Genomic DNA, 16,936 nt, shown 5'->3' with positions numbered 1-16,936 from the left:
CAGCCACTGGCAGGGGAGGGCGCCCCTCATGGCCCCAGCCCGTGGTGGCCCATGGGCTGTTCCTGTCTGTCTCTAAGCCAAGAAGTACGCCTGACCTGACATAGCTCATGAGATCCAAAAAAGCCGTGAAGTTGCTCTTTACCGCCTGTGTCCAGCATTGCTAGCTCTCAGTGCAGAATACTGAAGAGAAAGACACCGAGCAAGGAGGTGCGATCCGTGTGAGAGGACGGCAGAGCTGCAAACTTTGCAAGAGTTGCTAACACTGTGTGAGCAGACGTGAGAAAAAGCAGCAAGATTTGCTTCTCAAATTTACTTCTTGAAACAGGGTTTTGTCCCTCAACTTGCTTTAAGTATGACTGGCTTCAATAGGAAACCACCCGTCTCCTGAGGCACACCGAGCTAGAGTAAGGAGTCACAACATGTAAAAGAGGACTGCTAAATTGAGACGGCTAGTTTAGCTTCTGCTGTTGTATAATCACATAATTTCTTAATTCTAAACGTTTTAGACAACAGGGAGGTTGTTTCATTAAAAGCCACATACCCTGGCAGTCCTCACATACATATGCACAAAGGTAATCAAACTCTTAACAGTACTGACAGGGCTTGCCAAGTTATATTCAGGCTTTGGAAACAATCCACGCAGCAATAACTGGAAGGCTTGTGTGAGGAAAGAGGCACAGCAGCACCCCACAATGCAAATGAATGATGTTACTGTAATCATTCGCGTCCCAAGGGAGATCACAGTCTGCTGCACAACATGAACAGGCTGTGAAAGTCTTCACCAATTCCTGTACTTACCAAATATACTCATGAACTGTTAGCTAATGTTAGCGAAGTTTCTTTAAAAAAAAAAAGAAAAAGAAGTGAGGAAATGCACCTAAGCTTCTTTAACAGCAGTTGCGGCAGACAGATTTAGATTCTTTCATTCTGTTCTTTTTGTTTGTTTGCTTTTAAACAGGAAGACCACAATTAAGAACAGCATTAAGGTTTTGTCTACATTGGAGATTTGTCCCAAAGTAGCATAATCCCTGCAGCTTTAATCACTGCCCCTCTGAAGTTAGCAATGGCAAACTTGCACTGCATTTTATGCGCAGACCATTCCCAGATGCACTCACTGTCCAAACTAATACCAGGCTTTCGTTCAGTGCATGCTCTGGTATGCAGTTCCAAGTATATTCTCCAAGTATATATTGGGGATTATATATATATATATATATATATATATATATATATATATATATATATACACACACACACACACTCCAAGTATATGGAGTATATATATACACTCCAAGTATATATTGGAGAAGCCAAAAATCCTGTATCATTTTGTGGAAATAGCACATGGCTAATAACCATCATCTCTAGACCTTTCCAGAGATGCCACGAAGTAAAACTGAATATATAGACTGCATGAAGTGCAGATAAATCTGACCTCCACCAGGAAGTCGGTTTGGCCCACTAAGCTGACAGAGGAAAATAAGAGAACCCATCTGAGATGCTTTAATGGTGTGAGCTGACGCACCGAGTGATCAGATACATACCAAGGCTACCACAAAGGGACCGGGGAGCACGTGGCTGTCAGAGGAAATCAGGAGGGAAAAGCGAAACAATCCTCTCTGGCAGCAGCAAGGAGTTAGACCTGACTTCCTTGTGTCAGAAACACGGAAGCACACCGTGTGGATGGATCCCAAGGCACACCGTGTTTTAGCCTGTATTTCAACCCATGGTACACTGAACATAGAGAGAGCTCCCAAGTCTTTTCCTTGGCCTCAGCTGCATTCGCTCCCCAGTACAGTCTGTCAGAGCCATTATTTTTAAGTGGTGGAACGGAATTCTGTATTAAATCAAGTTAAGTGAACACAGATTCTCATTCCCCCACATGCCTGAGGTACACACACACTACCATAGGGGCATATATGGTTTTAATTGGTGTTGCTCCCTGGTGTAGCTGAGGCCCCAGGACAGGAGGATTGGGTTTCATCACACAGCAGCACTTTCTTTAGCGACGAGGAAAGTACCCCTCTCTCCTAGAAATACTGTACAAGCCCAAACGGCTCAAGTTACTGACACACTAAATCAGATAAATTCCCCTCTATTTAAGAAAATGTCTTACCCTGGCAAAGGGATGGATGAATTTCCCTCCATCTGCAGTATTCTGGCTGCTTGACTAGATGGAAACATTTGTCTGATCCCTCAACACCAACAACCTGTTTGGAAGCATCTGTTACATGGCTGTTACTACCACTTTCCCAGTTTTTGCTTCTCAATATGAAAACACCACTGCAGCAGCTCAAGTGCTTAGGGAAATTTCCAAGAAGAAAGACAGTCTGTCCCATCTGACTAGGGAGGCACTGACCCCACGATACCACAGTCTGAGTCTGAGTCCACTGCATAAATTCTTGCCAGCGCAAACGCTTGATCCAACTCGCTCTTTAATGAGGAGGTAATTGGTCATTATTCATCTGCAAGACACTGAGCAGACATAAAGCTGAAAGAAACAGACATTATGTTCTTGATATTGCAGCTGGGAGTTTGAAAGTCCTACCTTGACTACAGTGGAATTTAGATAATGGTGTGTACATAAAATATATTTAATAGACACCAGAAAAAATGAAGGATAATACACCCTTCTTTCCAACCTCAGCATAAAACTATAGCTCTTTTATCCTCGGTTTACCAGCTCAGAGTAGGTGACAGCTTTAGCAACATGAAGAGACCTCAGGAGAAACTATATATAGGGTGAAACAAACTTTTCTGCAGGAAGCTCTAAATCTAGGTCATCTTGCTTCTTCTGAGAGGTAAGAAAAACAGGTTACTCACTGAACAAGAGGAAAGATTACAGTTTACAGAGGAAAACAAAAATTAATTGAAGCATGAAGTTTTATTTTTGTGCAAGTGGACACTATTTTTTTCTTTCCTAAAAGATTCTTCAGGAGGATTCTGTAAAATAAAACTACTCGTACATTTAACATGGTATCTCTGCACAGCTCACTCCACCTCCTGCAACTCAAGAAAGTCACTATATTTACAAAAGGAACGGGCATTCTTCAGTAAATTTATTTACTATTTTAGCCACACAGTAAAACAAACGCAACCTACCTTCTTAAAAATTCCAGAGTTTGTCTAAATTCAGACATAGTGAAAAAAAAACTCTTTTGGCACCTCACTTTCGGTTCTTGTAGATGAGTGGCTGGAAGGATTCTATAAAAAGCAGAGCTGCACCTGAGTTACCGGACGCATCCATTCCGGCAGGTTACTGATCACAGCACTATGTCCAGTTGAAGGCAGGGTGGCAGAGCAACGGGGCAGCTCACCTGGGGCTGGGCCTGAGGCCATCCCTCCCGATCCAGCTGGCGGAGAGCACGTAGCCACCACAGCCACCGGAGCTTCGACCACGCTGCCTCCCCAGGTGCCGCTGGCTAAGGTTTGCTTTGTGCTGTTACCAGAGCAGGCTGACATATTTTCTTGGCTCAGGACCGACCTTAGAGCAATGCTACCTATGCAGCGCTTTTTCCTTTCTTCTAATTTGCGGATCTCTGAAGAAATTTGCAGCAGAGGTGTGTGGATCTGTATTCTCAACTTGATGACTACAGATGGGATTTTATGACTTAGCTGTTGTGAGCACTGTAAACACAGCTCATAGACCCTCAGAGATCCAGGGTCTCAGAGGTGAAAAATCATTAACCTCGAAAAGAACTAATACTTAAAATAAGTATTTTTGCTTGAGATTTACAAATCATAATGTTTTCTTCCAAGAAGGTCAATATACTTCCAAGAATGCCACCCTTCACAAGACAATCCACAACTGCCTCAAGGTCCCCAGATGAAGATGTAACATTAGAGAACCTGGTGAAGCAGACACTAAAAGCGATGACTTAGTCCTATCTCATAACCTAAACTGAAGATAGACAGATGCAACTGCAATACAAACTGTAATACCTAGACAGAAAACAACCAAGAGAAATCCCCAAACATCAGAAACTGGTGAAGCAATTAAGCAAGTACTATTAGCATGCAAAAAATAAAGTCTACAAGTGTTAAAATATTAATTTTGTCTCACCTAAATCTGAATTTCCAGCATTTGTTTGCCAGTCTGAGCCTTTTATATAGTTTCCACTGAATTCAGCAGTTAACTGCCTTCTGTTAAGCAACAGTACAGACCAAACCAGTTTCACAGTTGGCTACGTCTGTTGTCAAGCAATTCTTACACCTGTTTGTTCAAAACCCAAGAGCAATCACTTCCCTCTCTGATCTTCAAATAAAATGCATTTATTCAGACAAAATAAATATTGGTCTTAATCTATAGTGCAAAGTCAAACTGTCTGAATTACAATTTCAACAACTGTGTTAATAAAATGCTGTGATTAACGTTCAGCGCGCAGAACAAGCTCTGTATCTGGGTTTAATTACAATGCCGAATAAGAGTCAGACACAGAGGCATCGTCCCCAAGTAGTCATGCGTTATACTGTCCTGTAGATATTGAAATGACGGAATCCGATGCACTTTGATCTCTTAGATCTAAGTCTCCTGCAGCTCTAAAAGAGAAAGGGCAAGAGTGCCCAGCCTCGTCTGATTCTGCGACGTTCACACACTGAGTCATAAGGGATTTGTAACCCTACCAAGGTGCACCTTACAGGAACAAATAAAGGCAGATAAATATTGTTCCAATTCCTTCTGGCTAGAGCTTGCACAGAGTCATCAGGAGAGCCATACAAAGTGATAGCGGTGAGGACCACAGAGAACCTTACAGCACCTACAGAACTACTGTCCAAGTATGTGTATTTTATATGCAGGTATTTCTGGTTTATAATTATTTGGCCATCTCTTTTTAAATCACTTTTGCCATGACAAAACTTAGTATTCATAAAACTGACAGTATCTGGCAAAGTTTTGGTGGTTTCAGTCACGGCTGCAGGAGAGGTGAGTCCCACCCTTTGTGTGAAACGGCGCCGAACGGGTTTTTACTTACACTGGATATTCATGCAACTAGATTTTTATTAGTCATAAAAAAGGCATTTCCTTGATGCTTCTAGGACTTCTCTTAGCAGTCCAAACTCTAATGGCACATGGGCTAAGCTCTGGAAAACTCAGCACTGTCAGCCAGCTGAGATTCATCTTTGAGGATGAGGTTGTCTCTGCAGATACTTGGCCTTTGAGTTCAGTGAACTGAGCACAGGGACTGCTTCTGAACTGCGCCTCCAGAAACACAAACTGCCCTGGGTGGGGAAAAAGCAGAAGGGAGGACATGGAGGCCTCTTCGGCGTCCAAAAAATACCATCACGGGAAACAGGTTTCATTACTGCAGAGATAATAGTCTGCACATGCATCGCTGCATGCTGGGGCTAAGGGAGGAACTTAATTTCATGAGTCACAGTTTCTCCCATTCCTCCCACTGTTTCAGTCCTCCCTCAGGCACTTCAGGTCCTGAACTAAACCTGTGGCTGAAGACAGGCAGGAGGAGAGGCTCACAAATCAGACTAGCCTTTGGTACGGTTTCATGCATACGTGCACATGTGCGAAGCAGGGAGCGTGCGCGAGCTTTCTGATGGCTCAGCAGAAACGTCCAGTGCAATAAACCAGCTGGTTGTGATTTGGCTGACGCAACTGTGGTTGAAAGGAAGGCTCTTTTATCTTCTCCTCCAGTTGCTGCACGCATCTGTTGTTTGTCCATGTCACTGCTCGTGGATTGTGGCCCAGCAGCTTTTCTGCCACCGGCATTGTAACTTTCTTCTTCGTTGTCGAGAAACAAGAGCGGCCGACAGAGATTCCTACAGAGGACTGGTAAATAAAACAACCGTTCCTTGTAACTCCTTGGTCTCTTAGAAATTGTTTCATTAGCTCATAGGAAAGTCATGGCCGTTTTGCTTTAGCCCATTCCGCAGACCATTATCTCTTCAAAACACGAAACTAGTTTATTTTCCGTGGTTCTGAAACCAAACTCCAGCTGTATGGCCAGCAACGTCTGCAGATCCCATCAGTGAACTGGCAGCACACACGGGAAACGTAACAGCTTCCTAAACACAAGGTGGTCCTGGATTTGGGGGAGGGCAGTATTGTTTGTTTTGATTGGCGTGCCTCAAAGAATGCTGAATCTCCACAGATAATGAAGATTCATTATCCTGATTAGGCAAGATTTTTTATTACCATCTCCACAGCCTGCTCATTCCTACTAATCAAGCATCTGGAACATGGGCTGCCAAATAAAAACTAAATTATCGGATTCCAGAACAGATTTTAGGAGACATCTATTGTCTTAAACAGATCTTCTGATAAAGCTCCCTCTCTACAGCAGCAGATTTGTTGTAAATTCCTGCAGAGGTTCATTTTGTAACGGAGGAATATTATTTTATTAAAATCAAATTATCACAGAACACTTTACAAACGTGAATTAAATTACTATGCATGTCTGCACTAACGATAAGCTTTATTACTCCTCATTTTACAGATGAGGAAACTAAAGCACAGACCAGTTAAGTGATTTCCCAGAAGTTACAAACTAAACAGCAGGCTGAACTAAGAATGACCATGGCTTATGCTAGGGCTGATTTTATTATTGTTGAAATCCACGGTTTCACCCGGCAGGAAGCTACACGTGGACTCAGGTTTGGCCCACCAAGAAGCTCTACGTCAATTCCCCTCTGCCAAGCCAGGTGGCTGCTGCATTTTCCTGCCGATGGCAGCTGCCCCCCGAGGCTGGCAGAACGATCTAAAGGATGGCATCTTCAAAAACACATCCTACCTTCAGGAAGCACGACGTGTCTCTCACTTCTGAGACTTTCACGCTGCCAGGGCAAATTTTTCTTGCAGTCTAAAACCACACTGGAGCTTGCTTTGTCTTCTAGAGTCAAAGAACGGTGACTCGCCAGCTTTTTTTCCCCTGAAGAGGTTTTACTCTAACTCAGCCATGACATCCCTAAAAACCTGCTCATTTTGTAATTCCCTGGTCTCTTAGGAACTGTTTCATTAGCTCATAGAAAAGTCACGGTTGATTTGCTTTAGTCTATTCCGCAGCCCATTAACTCCTCAAAACATAAATACGTTTCTCCATGTGTCCATGGGGAGGCAACAGTAAGGACAGGCACTGCGACTGGCAGATACCAGTTTGTCACTGGCAAGCAGTGTTATTTTCAGTTTCTTGGCCTTACATTCTGCAACCAGTTTGCCTAGAAACGTTAACGGGGTCTCTAACAGTGCTCAATAAGCCAAGCCTCTTTCCTTCATCAGAGTGATGAGCAGTGACACAGCCACAGGGACAGACCTTGCCTAAGAGCTTGGTCCAACTTAGACATTCCTTGGGAAAACACGTGCAACACAGTGACCAGCATCCTGTCAAATGGGCTGATAAACATATTATCTTCTTTTCTAAATGCCTCTTGCAAAACCTCCTGGCCAAAACGGTTAGGGACAGATCCTTGCTGACTGCTGACTCAACTACAGTAGCCTAAAAATTGACTCCAATATTCATAATTAGGAAGTGTTAACACAGAACTCAAAACGTCAGCATACACATCCCATTTCTTCTAGCCGTGCCCAACGTGTATTTATAACTGACCAGAATCTGACATCTATTTTAAGCTGCAGAGAACTCCAATATTCAGCCAATGCTCATTAAAATATCCACTAAAAACAATTTTAAAATGGTATTTTCACTATTATTACACCAAAAAAGTTATCTAGCTTTGCAATACCACCTGGTATACTTGATCTTCAGATCTGCCTTTCTGCCCCTCTCCTCCCCTTACCCCCACCCCTCAGCTCCTTTCACTAGCAAGATGAAGACAGCAGCGCTCAGCCAGCCTGGCAGCCTACCTGAAACCACCGTGCATTAAGACTGGAAATACAGGTGCACAATTTTTTGTTTTAAATAAATACTACCCAGAAAGGAGTTTATACTCGGCACCCACAGAAAACTTTCTATCTATCCTGATTACTAGCAACAAAGTTATCTACAGAACTTGCTAAGTTCTTCAGACATGCACAGCATATTGCTCAATAGTGAAATAATCTTGAATGCTATTATGAACCACGAAGTTCATAATATAAATGAAATATGCGTAGTAATGAAATATATTTCATACATATATTTCATGAATAAATTGAATATCCCTATACAGATATTTAAAACAAAACATACTGCTACTGCTTTGCACATCCACACGATTTACCAGAACAGCCCCGTAAGACACTGAGGGCTCACAGATTTTCCAAATGCAGCTGTCCAAATTGTATCACAACAGTCTACCAGGACTGACTTCACCATTCAGTGCTTAGTCTTTCACAGTTAGAGATATTAATATAGCACTTGCTCATTTCTGAAAACAAGTTATATAAGGCAGTCTAAGCAATCATATTCTTGAAAAAGAAGTAAACAAAACACCACCTTATTCTACCATTTCTCCTCCATGCAGCACATTCTAAGCTTCACATCGCTCTTCTCATTGCAGCTGATGGCCACCTACACCCACGGTGTCAGAAGGCACACATGAACAGACAGACACCCCTGCGTGCACCCCTTTGAAGTTTCCCCCAGAATGAGGATTTGGGGCTGGAGCAGTATTTCACCGACTAAATTGTAATTCATACATACATCTTTAGCAAGATGTGGAGGACAAGCAGAGAAAAGGAGAAGACTGCATATGCAATATTTAATACGCACATTTCTCTTACATGAAATTACTGGTTGGTTGGGTTTTGGTTTTTCCTTCACGGCTAGTGCTCAGTATGCAGAGTATTTCCATCACATCTTTCCTCCTTCTATGCTGTTCCGATACATACCAACAGTTCCAGTGCAATGTAGTACTTAAGTTATGATGAGAGAGTAATAAAAGCTTTGTTCTTTTGAGCAAAGTACACCCAATACACGCATCCACGGCGGCAAGTTCCAGACAGAAATGCAGCAGACTATACTGAGAAAAGTTTCGGACTGGGCACTCTCCCAGGGTCTCGAAGAAGCAATGCTGCAGGGCCACATCTCCTGCACTGCACCAGGCACTGGGAGGGGGGCACAGGGCCCCTCGGGCACAGACCTCTGGGCCGCAGGACAGAGGGACCAGGACAAGAGCACAGCACATGCAAGTGATGCTCATTTCACAGAGCAGGCCCACGGAGGATATTACAGCAACCTCAATTTAGAGGAAGCCATGAGACAGCCTGAATTGTGCTTTCAAAACCTGCTGTCGCCAACAGCTTTTGGAAGATTATAGGCACACAGCGTTGGCTTAAGCTCATGTTTCTGATCTCTCGTCTCATTTTGTGCCTACAACCTAATCAAGTGACTATCCAGGTCAAAAGGTTTTAAATGAATCCCTCAAATAAAAAATAAAAATAAAAACCCCCTGGAATATTTTATCTGGGCCTCTAAGAGAGCACAGTGTAGTACTGAGCACCAGAGCTAACTTTGGATCTCCTCAGATAAAGGGGTAAAACATTTTATCAGCCCATCTTCCATATCAACGTTTCAAACATGCTTTTATGAGTTCAGTATCAATACCAAAACTTACACTTATTTCTCATGCTTTTAGCTTATTAATTTAGCAAGTGTTACTTTTTAAAAAAAAAAAAAAAAAAAAGAAAGATTGCAGTGTATGTTGTCGACAGTAGTACCTTTCAGAAACTCAGGTAGAAAAGATGTATTCGACACTTTACTGAACACATCCCAAAGCTCGATAAACTCTGAAATTGTTTTCTGCAGCTAAGGAACTATTTAAGAATAGAAATACGAGACAAGGATTAAGAGAAGTTGCACATCTGTTCTGCAAAATAAAATCGTTGGGAAGAACTGCTAGAAGTAAGGAGAAACTAGAAAAAAACAGTGAACTTCTGTGGAAAAAACAGCAGAAGGCATATTGCCAACAGATGGCGAAGAAGTCAAACAGAAAAGAAAAACAAACTTGAAAGCACACGCAATTTTGAGGACTTGAGAAGAAACAAAACCAAAGCTAACTTGTTCCTAATCAGATTCACCGGTTAGAAATGGAGTTGCATGTGCTCAGCGCTTAGAAAAACAGTTGTAATTCCAGGATTCTAAAATGGAGGCATCCAAAACCAGCATCTGTCTATGAAAATGCTGGTCAACTCTTAAAATAATTTCCTTTTCCCCTCAACACATATACACACACTCTTTTGTGTGCTTTAATTATTTCCCATGTTAGCCCTTAAGCTTGATGCTCTGGAAAACGGCTGATGTTTTCATGGACCTCTTTCTCATAATGTGGATGGCTGTTTAAAAAGATATTTTCCCTCTGAAGCCTTCTGCCTGTAGCTTACAGTGCACTGACAGCAGACAGGTATATGCAGAGCCTCTGAATGGAAGGCATATTCCTCATTATTCCGTGCGCCTACACCGCCAATCCATTTTTCAATCTAACTTTTGGAAGCAGAAATTTTATTTCTGAGTGATTTGATATCATGTAATCATAAAATAAATTTGACATGCAATAATGAAGTGACTGTTGGAAGCGTGTTTTGCTGTTAGAAGTTAACACCTGAAAAAATTATGGCTTAACTAGATTCCCATATGGAGGCCCTCAGCACAAGTGTGCCAGGCAATTTAACATGTTTTAAGTGTCAGAATAATATAGACTTTAGTTAAAAGAGACATACAAGTCCTTCTCTACTGTATCTTCACCTCTTCATCGGCAAGCTTCCTTCTCTTCGCTTGCATACCTTGCAAGAGCTGTTCAGGAAGTTGGCACATCACTGCTGCAAACCCAAAGGAAACAAACCAAAATATGTCTATTTCATGACTAAAGCTCCAGCAATTAGGTTTTAATCTTCCAGTTTCTTGCGCACTCTCCAATTGCCACAAACAAGTTTTCAAACTCATTTTATCCTCTTCCTCGCCTTCCCTCCTCAGGTCTGTATGTTCTCATGTACACGTTAACTCTGGTTAAAACATCGTGGAAGAAGTATTTGTCACACATAAGGACAGAACGCCTACATTCCCATTTGTAACACTGAATCCAAGCTGCCATTTGGAAGTTAAAATGAGATCATAAGTTACTGCTGCCACAACAGCAATAATGGAGCACAAGGAATCCCCCAAGTTCAGCATTTGGCTTGTGCATTAGGCCTAATACACTTCAAAATTATCAATCCCCTTGACCTCAAAGTGCATGAAATACTGCACAACGCTGTAAGTAATGTCTTTTTTTAAAGTCACAAATCACTGTGATTTAAGACTTGCGGAACAAGAACCTTTGAATTTTGACGAGGAGACACAAAACACCATGTTACAGTGAAAGTTTAGCAATTGGTCGATTTGTGTATGGGTTTTTGGACAGCGGTGCCATTCAGGACAGCCAAACACCTGTGTGCACATCACCTAACGCTAGACTGCTCTATTCAAATGCGGGAAGTTTGGGTATGAATGCACTTACTCAATAACAGAGGTCTGAAAGTTCACTGATTTTACTGTCTACCGTTTTCTCAGTCAACCATACACACTTACGTACAAATTTTTTGTTTAAAAAACAACATCAAAAAACACGACACCAGCAACTGAGTAAGATGTCTGCTTATCTATCACTGAAGGCGACGTGAGAAGGCCTGCAAAATGGTATTTCTCAACTCTCATAAGAGCTAACAGCTTTTTTTCCTTTGAAAGACTTTTCCAAGTCTTCCCAGAAATCACAGATGTAAACGCAACAAAAATCAACATATCAAGTTGGCTGCCCATGCTATAATAAAAACACGATGCATTCCTAAACAGAATGGACAATTAGGTTCAGCTTAGAACAACATGACCTTTAAAAATATTAATCTGCTGTCAAACACTTTACTGGTCAGACAGTTCAGAATTCAGAGAAAAATAACCCATCTCGGGAAATTCTTTCTAAATGTTAAGCTTTTGCACTCGCGCAAAGCAAACAGCTACGCAGTGCCAAGCAATACCAGCGCTGTTCCCCTGCATCATCGATGACTGCTACGTATGTGGCTCCTCTTGAGCACTTAAGGGACTTCCTATCAGAGCTGTAATTCTTGAACTTGTAAAGCATTCGCAGATTACACGTCTACCCAGTTAAATACTTCCTGCAATTTTGTTAATTATACATCAAGGTCTGCAACTACTGAATGACTCCCACCCTTGACAATAAAGAGCTCTCAAGCCATCCTCCAGAATTTGTGTCTCAACCAGTCATTTTTTTTTTAGATTTCACTGATCTATCCTATTTCATCCTTTCAGATAGGAAGACACTTTTAAAACTCAAATAAAATGTGCAGCTATACTGTTGACATTCTTCCTTGTATTGTTTTCTTTTTTTTAGTGCTGTGCAGCCTTTAGAGGGCCTGTTTAAAGCCATATATGTTTCTATATACGGGGATGAAGATCACAAGGAGGGGGCAACTGCAACCCCAAGTCCAGCTGCCTTCTTTGGGGGGCCATCGCGTTGAACAGAGGTCAAAAACAGGCTTTTGGTTACTACTGGCACTGGGATTCTGCATCCCTACCCTCTTCTGCGAGGCACATGATACAGAAAACACCCAGCGTTTTTTCCTCCCCGGTTACTCATCAAGATGTACATTAACATATTCTTTCTAGACAGAAAAACCAATGGGAAAACGATCCCTTCCAGGTCCCCCCGGCAGCCGAAGGGAATAGGATCCAGTGGATTACAGAAGTTACTCGCTATGGATCGGTCCCTGCTAAAAATAAGCGCGCAGCACAGGCTGGAGTAAATAGACCCAGACAAAGAGCAGTTTTTGTGCAAGTGCGTGTGGCCTCCCGTTTGCGAGTACCGAGAAAAGAGCAGCACCAGACAGTGATGTCACCGGGCGAGGACAACAAAGGAAGCGGCACTGCCCGAAATTCGGGGTCCTCCTTTCTGTAGCCAAAACCCGGAGCCTCTCCCCTGCCCCCGGCGGGCCCTCGCCTCCCCCTCCGGGCCCGGCCCCGTCCCCTCGGCGGTTAGGGCCGGGACCTCGCCGCCCCCCGCCGCGAGGCCGGATCGCCGAGGCCGGGCCGAACAAAGCAGCGGCCCCCGGGGGGGCGGCGTTAGGGACCGGGAGCGCCTCAGCTCGCTGCCCGGCGCTGGGACGAAGGCACGGGGGGAGCCGGCCCCGCGGGGGAGCCCAGCCCGGCCCCGGCCGCCTCCCCCCCGCCCGCCGCTCCCCGCTCCCGCCCCGTACCTGATATGGCGGCGGCGGCTCCTGATCCGGCTCAGCCCCGTCCCCGTAGCTGGCCCTGTCCGACTGCGACTCGTGGAGCAGCGAGATGTCATCCGACGTGGGGGACTTGAGGCAGTTCCCCATCTTCCCCCCCGGCCCCGGGGAGCGGGGCTTCCCCTCCGCCTTCTCCGCCGGACCCCGCCGCCGGCGGCTGGGCGCCCTCAGCCTCCCCGCCGCAGCGCGCAGCCCGCAGCCGCCCCGCCGGGGAGGCTCATGCCAGCCCCGGCCCTAAGCGGCTTAGTGGCAGCCCGGCCGCCCTCCCTCCTTCCCCCACACGCTCCGCAGCCGCCCCGACCCCCGGCAGGGCAAGGCAGGGCACGGCAGCGCTCGGCTCCCAGCCCCGGGGGGCCCCGGGAGCTGGGGGGCAGCGGGGGCTCAGCTGGGGTCCGCCCGCCGCCCGCCCCGCGGCAGCCCGGCGCTGTTGTGCTTCCTGGTCACCAGCTTTCTGCGCACTGGGCTTTGTCGCACGGCCCGCCCCGGCTCCTCCTCTCACTCCGCCCCGCCGGGCCACGATCGCAGACACAAGGCCCGGTTCCGTCCCCGAGCCCGGGGGGAGCCCGGCCCGGCCCCGGTGGGCTGAGGCGAGGCCAGGCGGGGGGGCTCCGGCCCGGCCGCTGCCTGCAGGGCTGGGGCTCCCGCCCTCCCCAAAATGGTGGGTGCTGCTGTGCTCCACCTCCCGGGGCTGTGTGTGTGTGTTTGCTTTCCGGGCGGCTGGGGAGGAAAGGCCGCTCCGGCGCCGTGAGGGGACAGCGGGGTGTCCCCGCCGGGAGCTCCGTGCCCCCCGGGGCTTCTCCGGTGAAAGGCTGGAGGCTCAAGGTCCCTTCCCGGCCCCGGGTTGTTCCTCAGGAGAGATCCCGCAAAGATGGTTTCCTTTGTGCGGAGCGCCTGGAAGTTGCTGGGAAGGGCACGATTTAGAGCCCGCAACTCAGAGTGTGGAGGGAAAAGCAACATGCATTGTCACTTTCGTGTTTCTGTGGTGGTGGTTTTTTGTGTTTCATCGCCTTTTATGTGATGAGCAAGAATTAAGATAAACCACATATTTAGCTCCTTTACTAAGAAAAAACCAAAAACTTTTGGATATAAGTACAGGTACCTGCAGATTCCAAGAGAGTAAATGCCCCCTCACGCTAACACAGACCAATGTAGAGGGGAAACACAACTTTTTTTCATTTACAGGACAACCCTTTAAATTGTTTCCAGCTTTGTCAGTCTTGATGAGCAGCCATCTTAGGTCAAAGTATCTATAAACCAGTTGACCACAATGAAGTATTTGGCTCTACAACATTTACTTAAACATTCAAGAGGTCCTGTGGTGGTTGAAGAACTTGGAGCAGTGTTTCCGTTCATTATCCATGTGAGTTCCTCCTTGAAGATTTCCCTTCATTACCGTTCAGGAGTTTTGTTTAGCTGTTTACCACTGGATAACCTAAACACCTTCAGTGTAAAAGCTACAGCAATTGAGAAGTTATTACTGATGTTTATGGGGTTCAAAATGGTTTTAGACCTTTCTAAGAAACTAAGACGAGAAATGTTGCAGGAGACATAAGCATTGTTCGTGATAGAAAGGCTTTGCAATGGGCTGATGTAACTAATAATGACTGCTGTCGTGATGTGGTCATTTGGGTGTTTATCGTAAGCGTGAGTTCACTTGGTTTAATAGGAGAATTAGGAAGACAAGCAGTAGTTAGAGAGGAGCCGTTGCCTAACCCAAGAATGGTTTCAAGGTGAAAGCAATGTCAGAACTGCCACTGCCAGAAACTTGTAATGGATTTCCAGCCCTATTACAGAGATCTTCAGTTGTGCAGGGGCAACATCAGCAACAAGATGACTGGCAACTAGGAAGGTGTCTGTTCGCTGCCACTTCACATCTTACTCTGTCTGTGGAGCTTCAGCCCCTGTAGTCGCTGTGGCTGCATCCCCAGTGTGCCTTGCATTCCTGATCCTGCACAGTGGAGAGGTCTCGTGGGAGCACAGGGTGCCTCCCTTTGGGCTGGCATGCCAAGGTTTAGCTTTCTGTGGAAACCAGCATGCAAATGTGGATCCCTGGTCTCATCCTGATATGTAGCCAGGACACAGCTGGGATATACTGTGGGGTCCCACAGAACAGATGTTGCCTGTATTTCCCTTGAGCCAGATCTCCAAAAGAACTATCACTAACTGCTACGCCCAGTTAAAACTTGCACCTAAGTAGATACAGGATACTCTAAATTTGGGCTCCATTTAAAAGGTGGACACTTGTCAAATGCCAGAAGAGGTCTGCTTTTCATGACAGACACAGAGACCAAAGAGGAAGCAGAAGTTCATGTTTGGCCTTGCAACACGAACAGCTCTGCACCTGTGAGAGCTTTGAACAACGAAGAACAATTACCAGCCACTGCTGAGTTCTTTGAAGCGGAGATGGTTTAAGCCACTTGTTTTTCTGGGCCATTTACTCCTGTTATGTCAGGTAGGTGGTTAATGATGGCTTTGCACCACCAGGTCACACGTCTCAAAGTGGTCCAGGAGATGAAGACTGGAAAAACTCTTCTGTTCACAAATGCAGAAGTGTTGTCATTTCATATACATACGCCTGCTGTGGTGTGACTGTGAGGGTAGTTTTTCTAGCTAGTTTTTCTACCACATTTTCTTGCAGTATGGGGACAAGAAAGCAGTCAAATTGCTTTTCAAGGTAGAGGATGACTGTCCTTAGTGCTCAGTGACCATTTGACAGGAGCCTGTCTTTAGGGAACCCATGACCTGTTTTCACTGTTTCTCGGTATTAAGTTACAAAAAAAAAAAAAAAAAAAAAACAGATCTGGCAGGCTTCCCTCTTCGTGCTTTCTGTAGATAACTATTTTTAAGTACACAGGCTGCTTAGAAGGATCTGGTTTTGTGGGAATAGACACAGAAGTGACCTTTGTTCATACAGAATGGTAGAGGTGACTATAGACCAAATAGACTATACACCCAAACAAAACATTTATGAGCTGTTCATGCTGTTCGTGTTCCACGCAGAATTGGAAGCTCACAAGTAGGTTTTATATGGTCTATGTTTTCTGAGAAGATTTACAAATACACTGGCCCTCTTCCTGCAGAACTGTAGGGCAATTAAACCGATGGCTGCAGTTCTGTTTTTTACTTCCTCCCATAGTTTGGGGAACAAGTAACTATCAGACTGGATATTGTAGTCTTAAAATGATCTCGCAGATACAAGGGAGAGCCATATAGTAATTTAGGGCAGCATAGATATTGCTGGTAGAAAAGATGAATGCAAATATGAAAATTTATATCAGACTGATACTTATACAGAACTGGTAACCTATGTCCATGAACTTTTTCTTACCTGTAAACTTTTAAACTACTGGCTCTAATCAGTTGTCAAAGTGGGAGTCCAGAAGTCTTAATCTTGCCAGCATACACGATTAATATTCTGATAAATTTTAACATGGCAATGTCATACACAGGTCTGTTCTGACCACTTCGGTCATTATTTGGCAGCTACAGTCTTGTAAGTGAAATGTATTTTTAAAAGGAAAGTGGAAATTCATGCATAATGTTTTTAAAGGATTAAAACAATTAAATGTTTGTTTTATTTTGAAGGGTTTTGGTATTAGGGGAGATGAGTTGCATGTCACTGTATTCTTAAGACTGGTATGAGCTCACCAGAGATCATGAGCTACTTTATCAAAAAAATCTCTAAAATTCTTTTGGAGTTAAAAATCTAAAAAACACTGAAGACCTTATGAGTCTTTCTTCTTAAGAGTTGTTCTGCAAAACTGACATCAT

General features: G+C 44.6%; 1 protein-coding gene across 1 annotated transcript in view; it reads right to left on the bottom strand.

Moving 5' to 3' along the window:
• The window catches only part of RNF11 (ring finger protein 11), a 32,366-nt gene extending 18,748 nt beyond the window's left edge, over positions 1-13,618 (bottom strand). The window contains exon 1 of the mRNA XM_035537722.2: positions 13,133-13,618. Coding sequence (XP_035393615.1) covers positions 13,133-13,255 — 123 coding nt within the window. The 5' untranslated portion in view covers positions 13,256-13,618. The remainder of the gene's footprint in view (positions 1-13,132) is intronic.
• Between the last annotated feature and the right edge of the window lie 3,318 nt (positions 13,619-16,936).

The sequence above is a fragment of the Cygnus atratus genome, chromosome 8 (genome assembly GCF_013377495.2).
Source record: "Cygnus atratus isolate AKBS03 ecotype Queensland, Australia chromosome 8, CAtr_DNAZoo_HiC_assembly, whole genome shotgun sequence".
Taxonomy (NCBI): domain Eukaryota; kingdom Metazoa; phylum Chordata; class Aves; order Anseriformes; family Anatidae; genus Cygnus; species Cygnus atratus.
The sequence above is the reverse complement of the archived record's forward strand: the minus strand, read 5'-3'. Positions and strand labels throughout refer to the sequence as shown.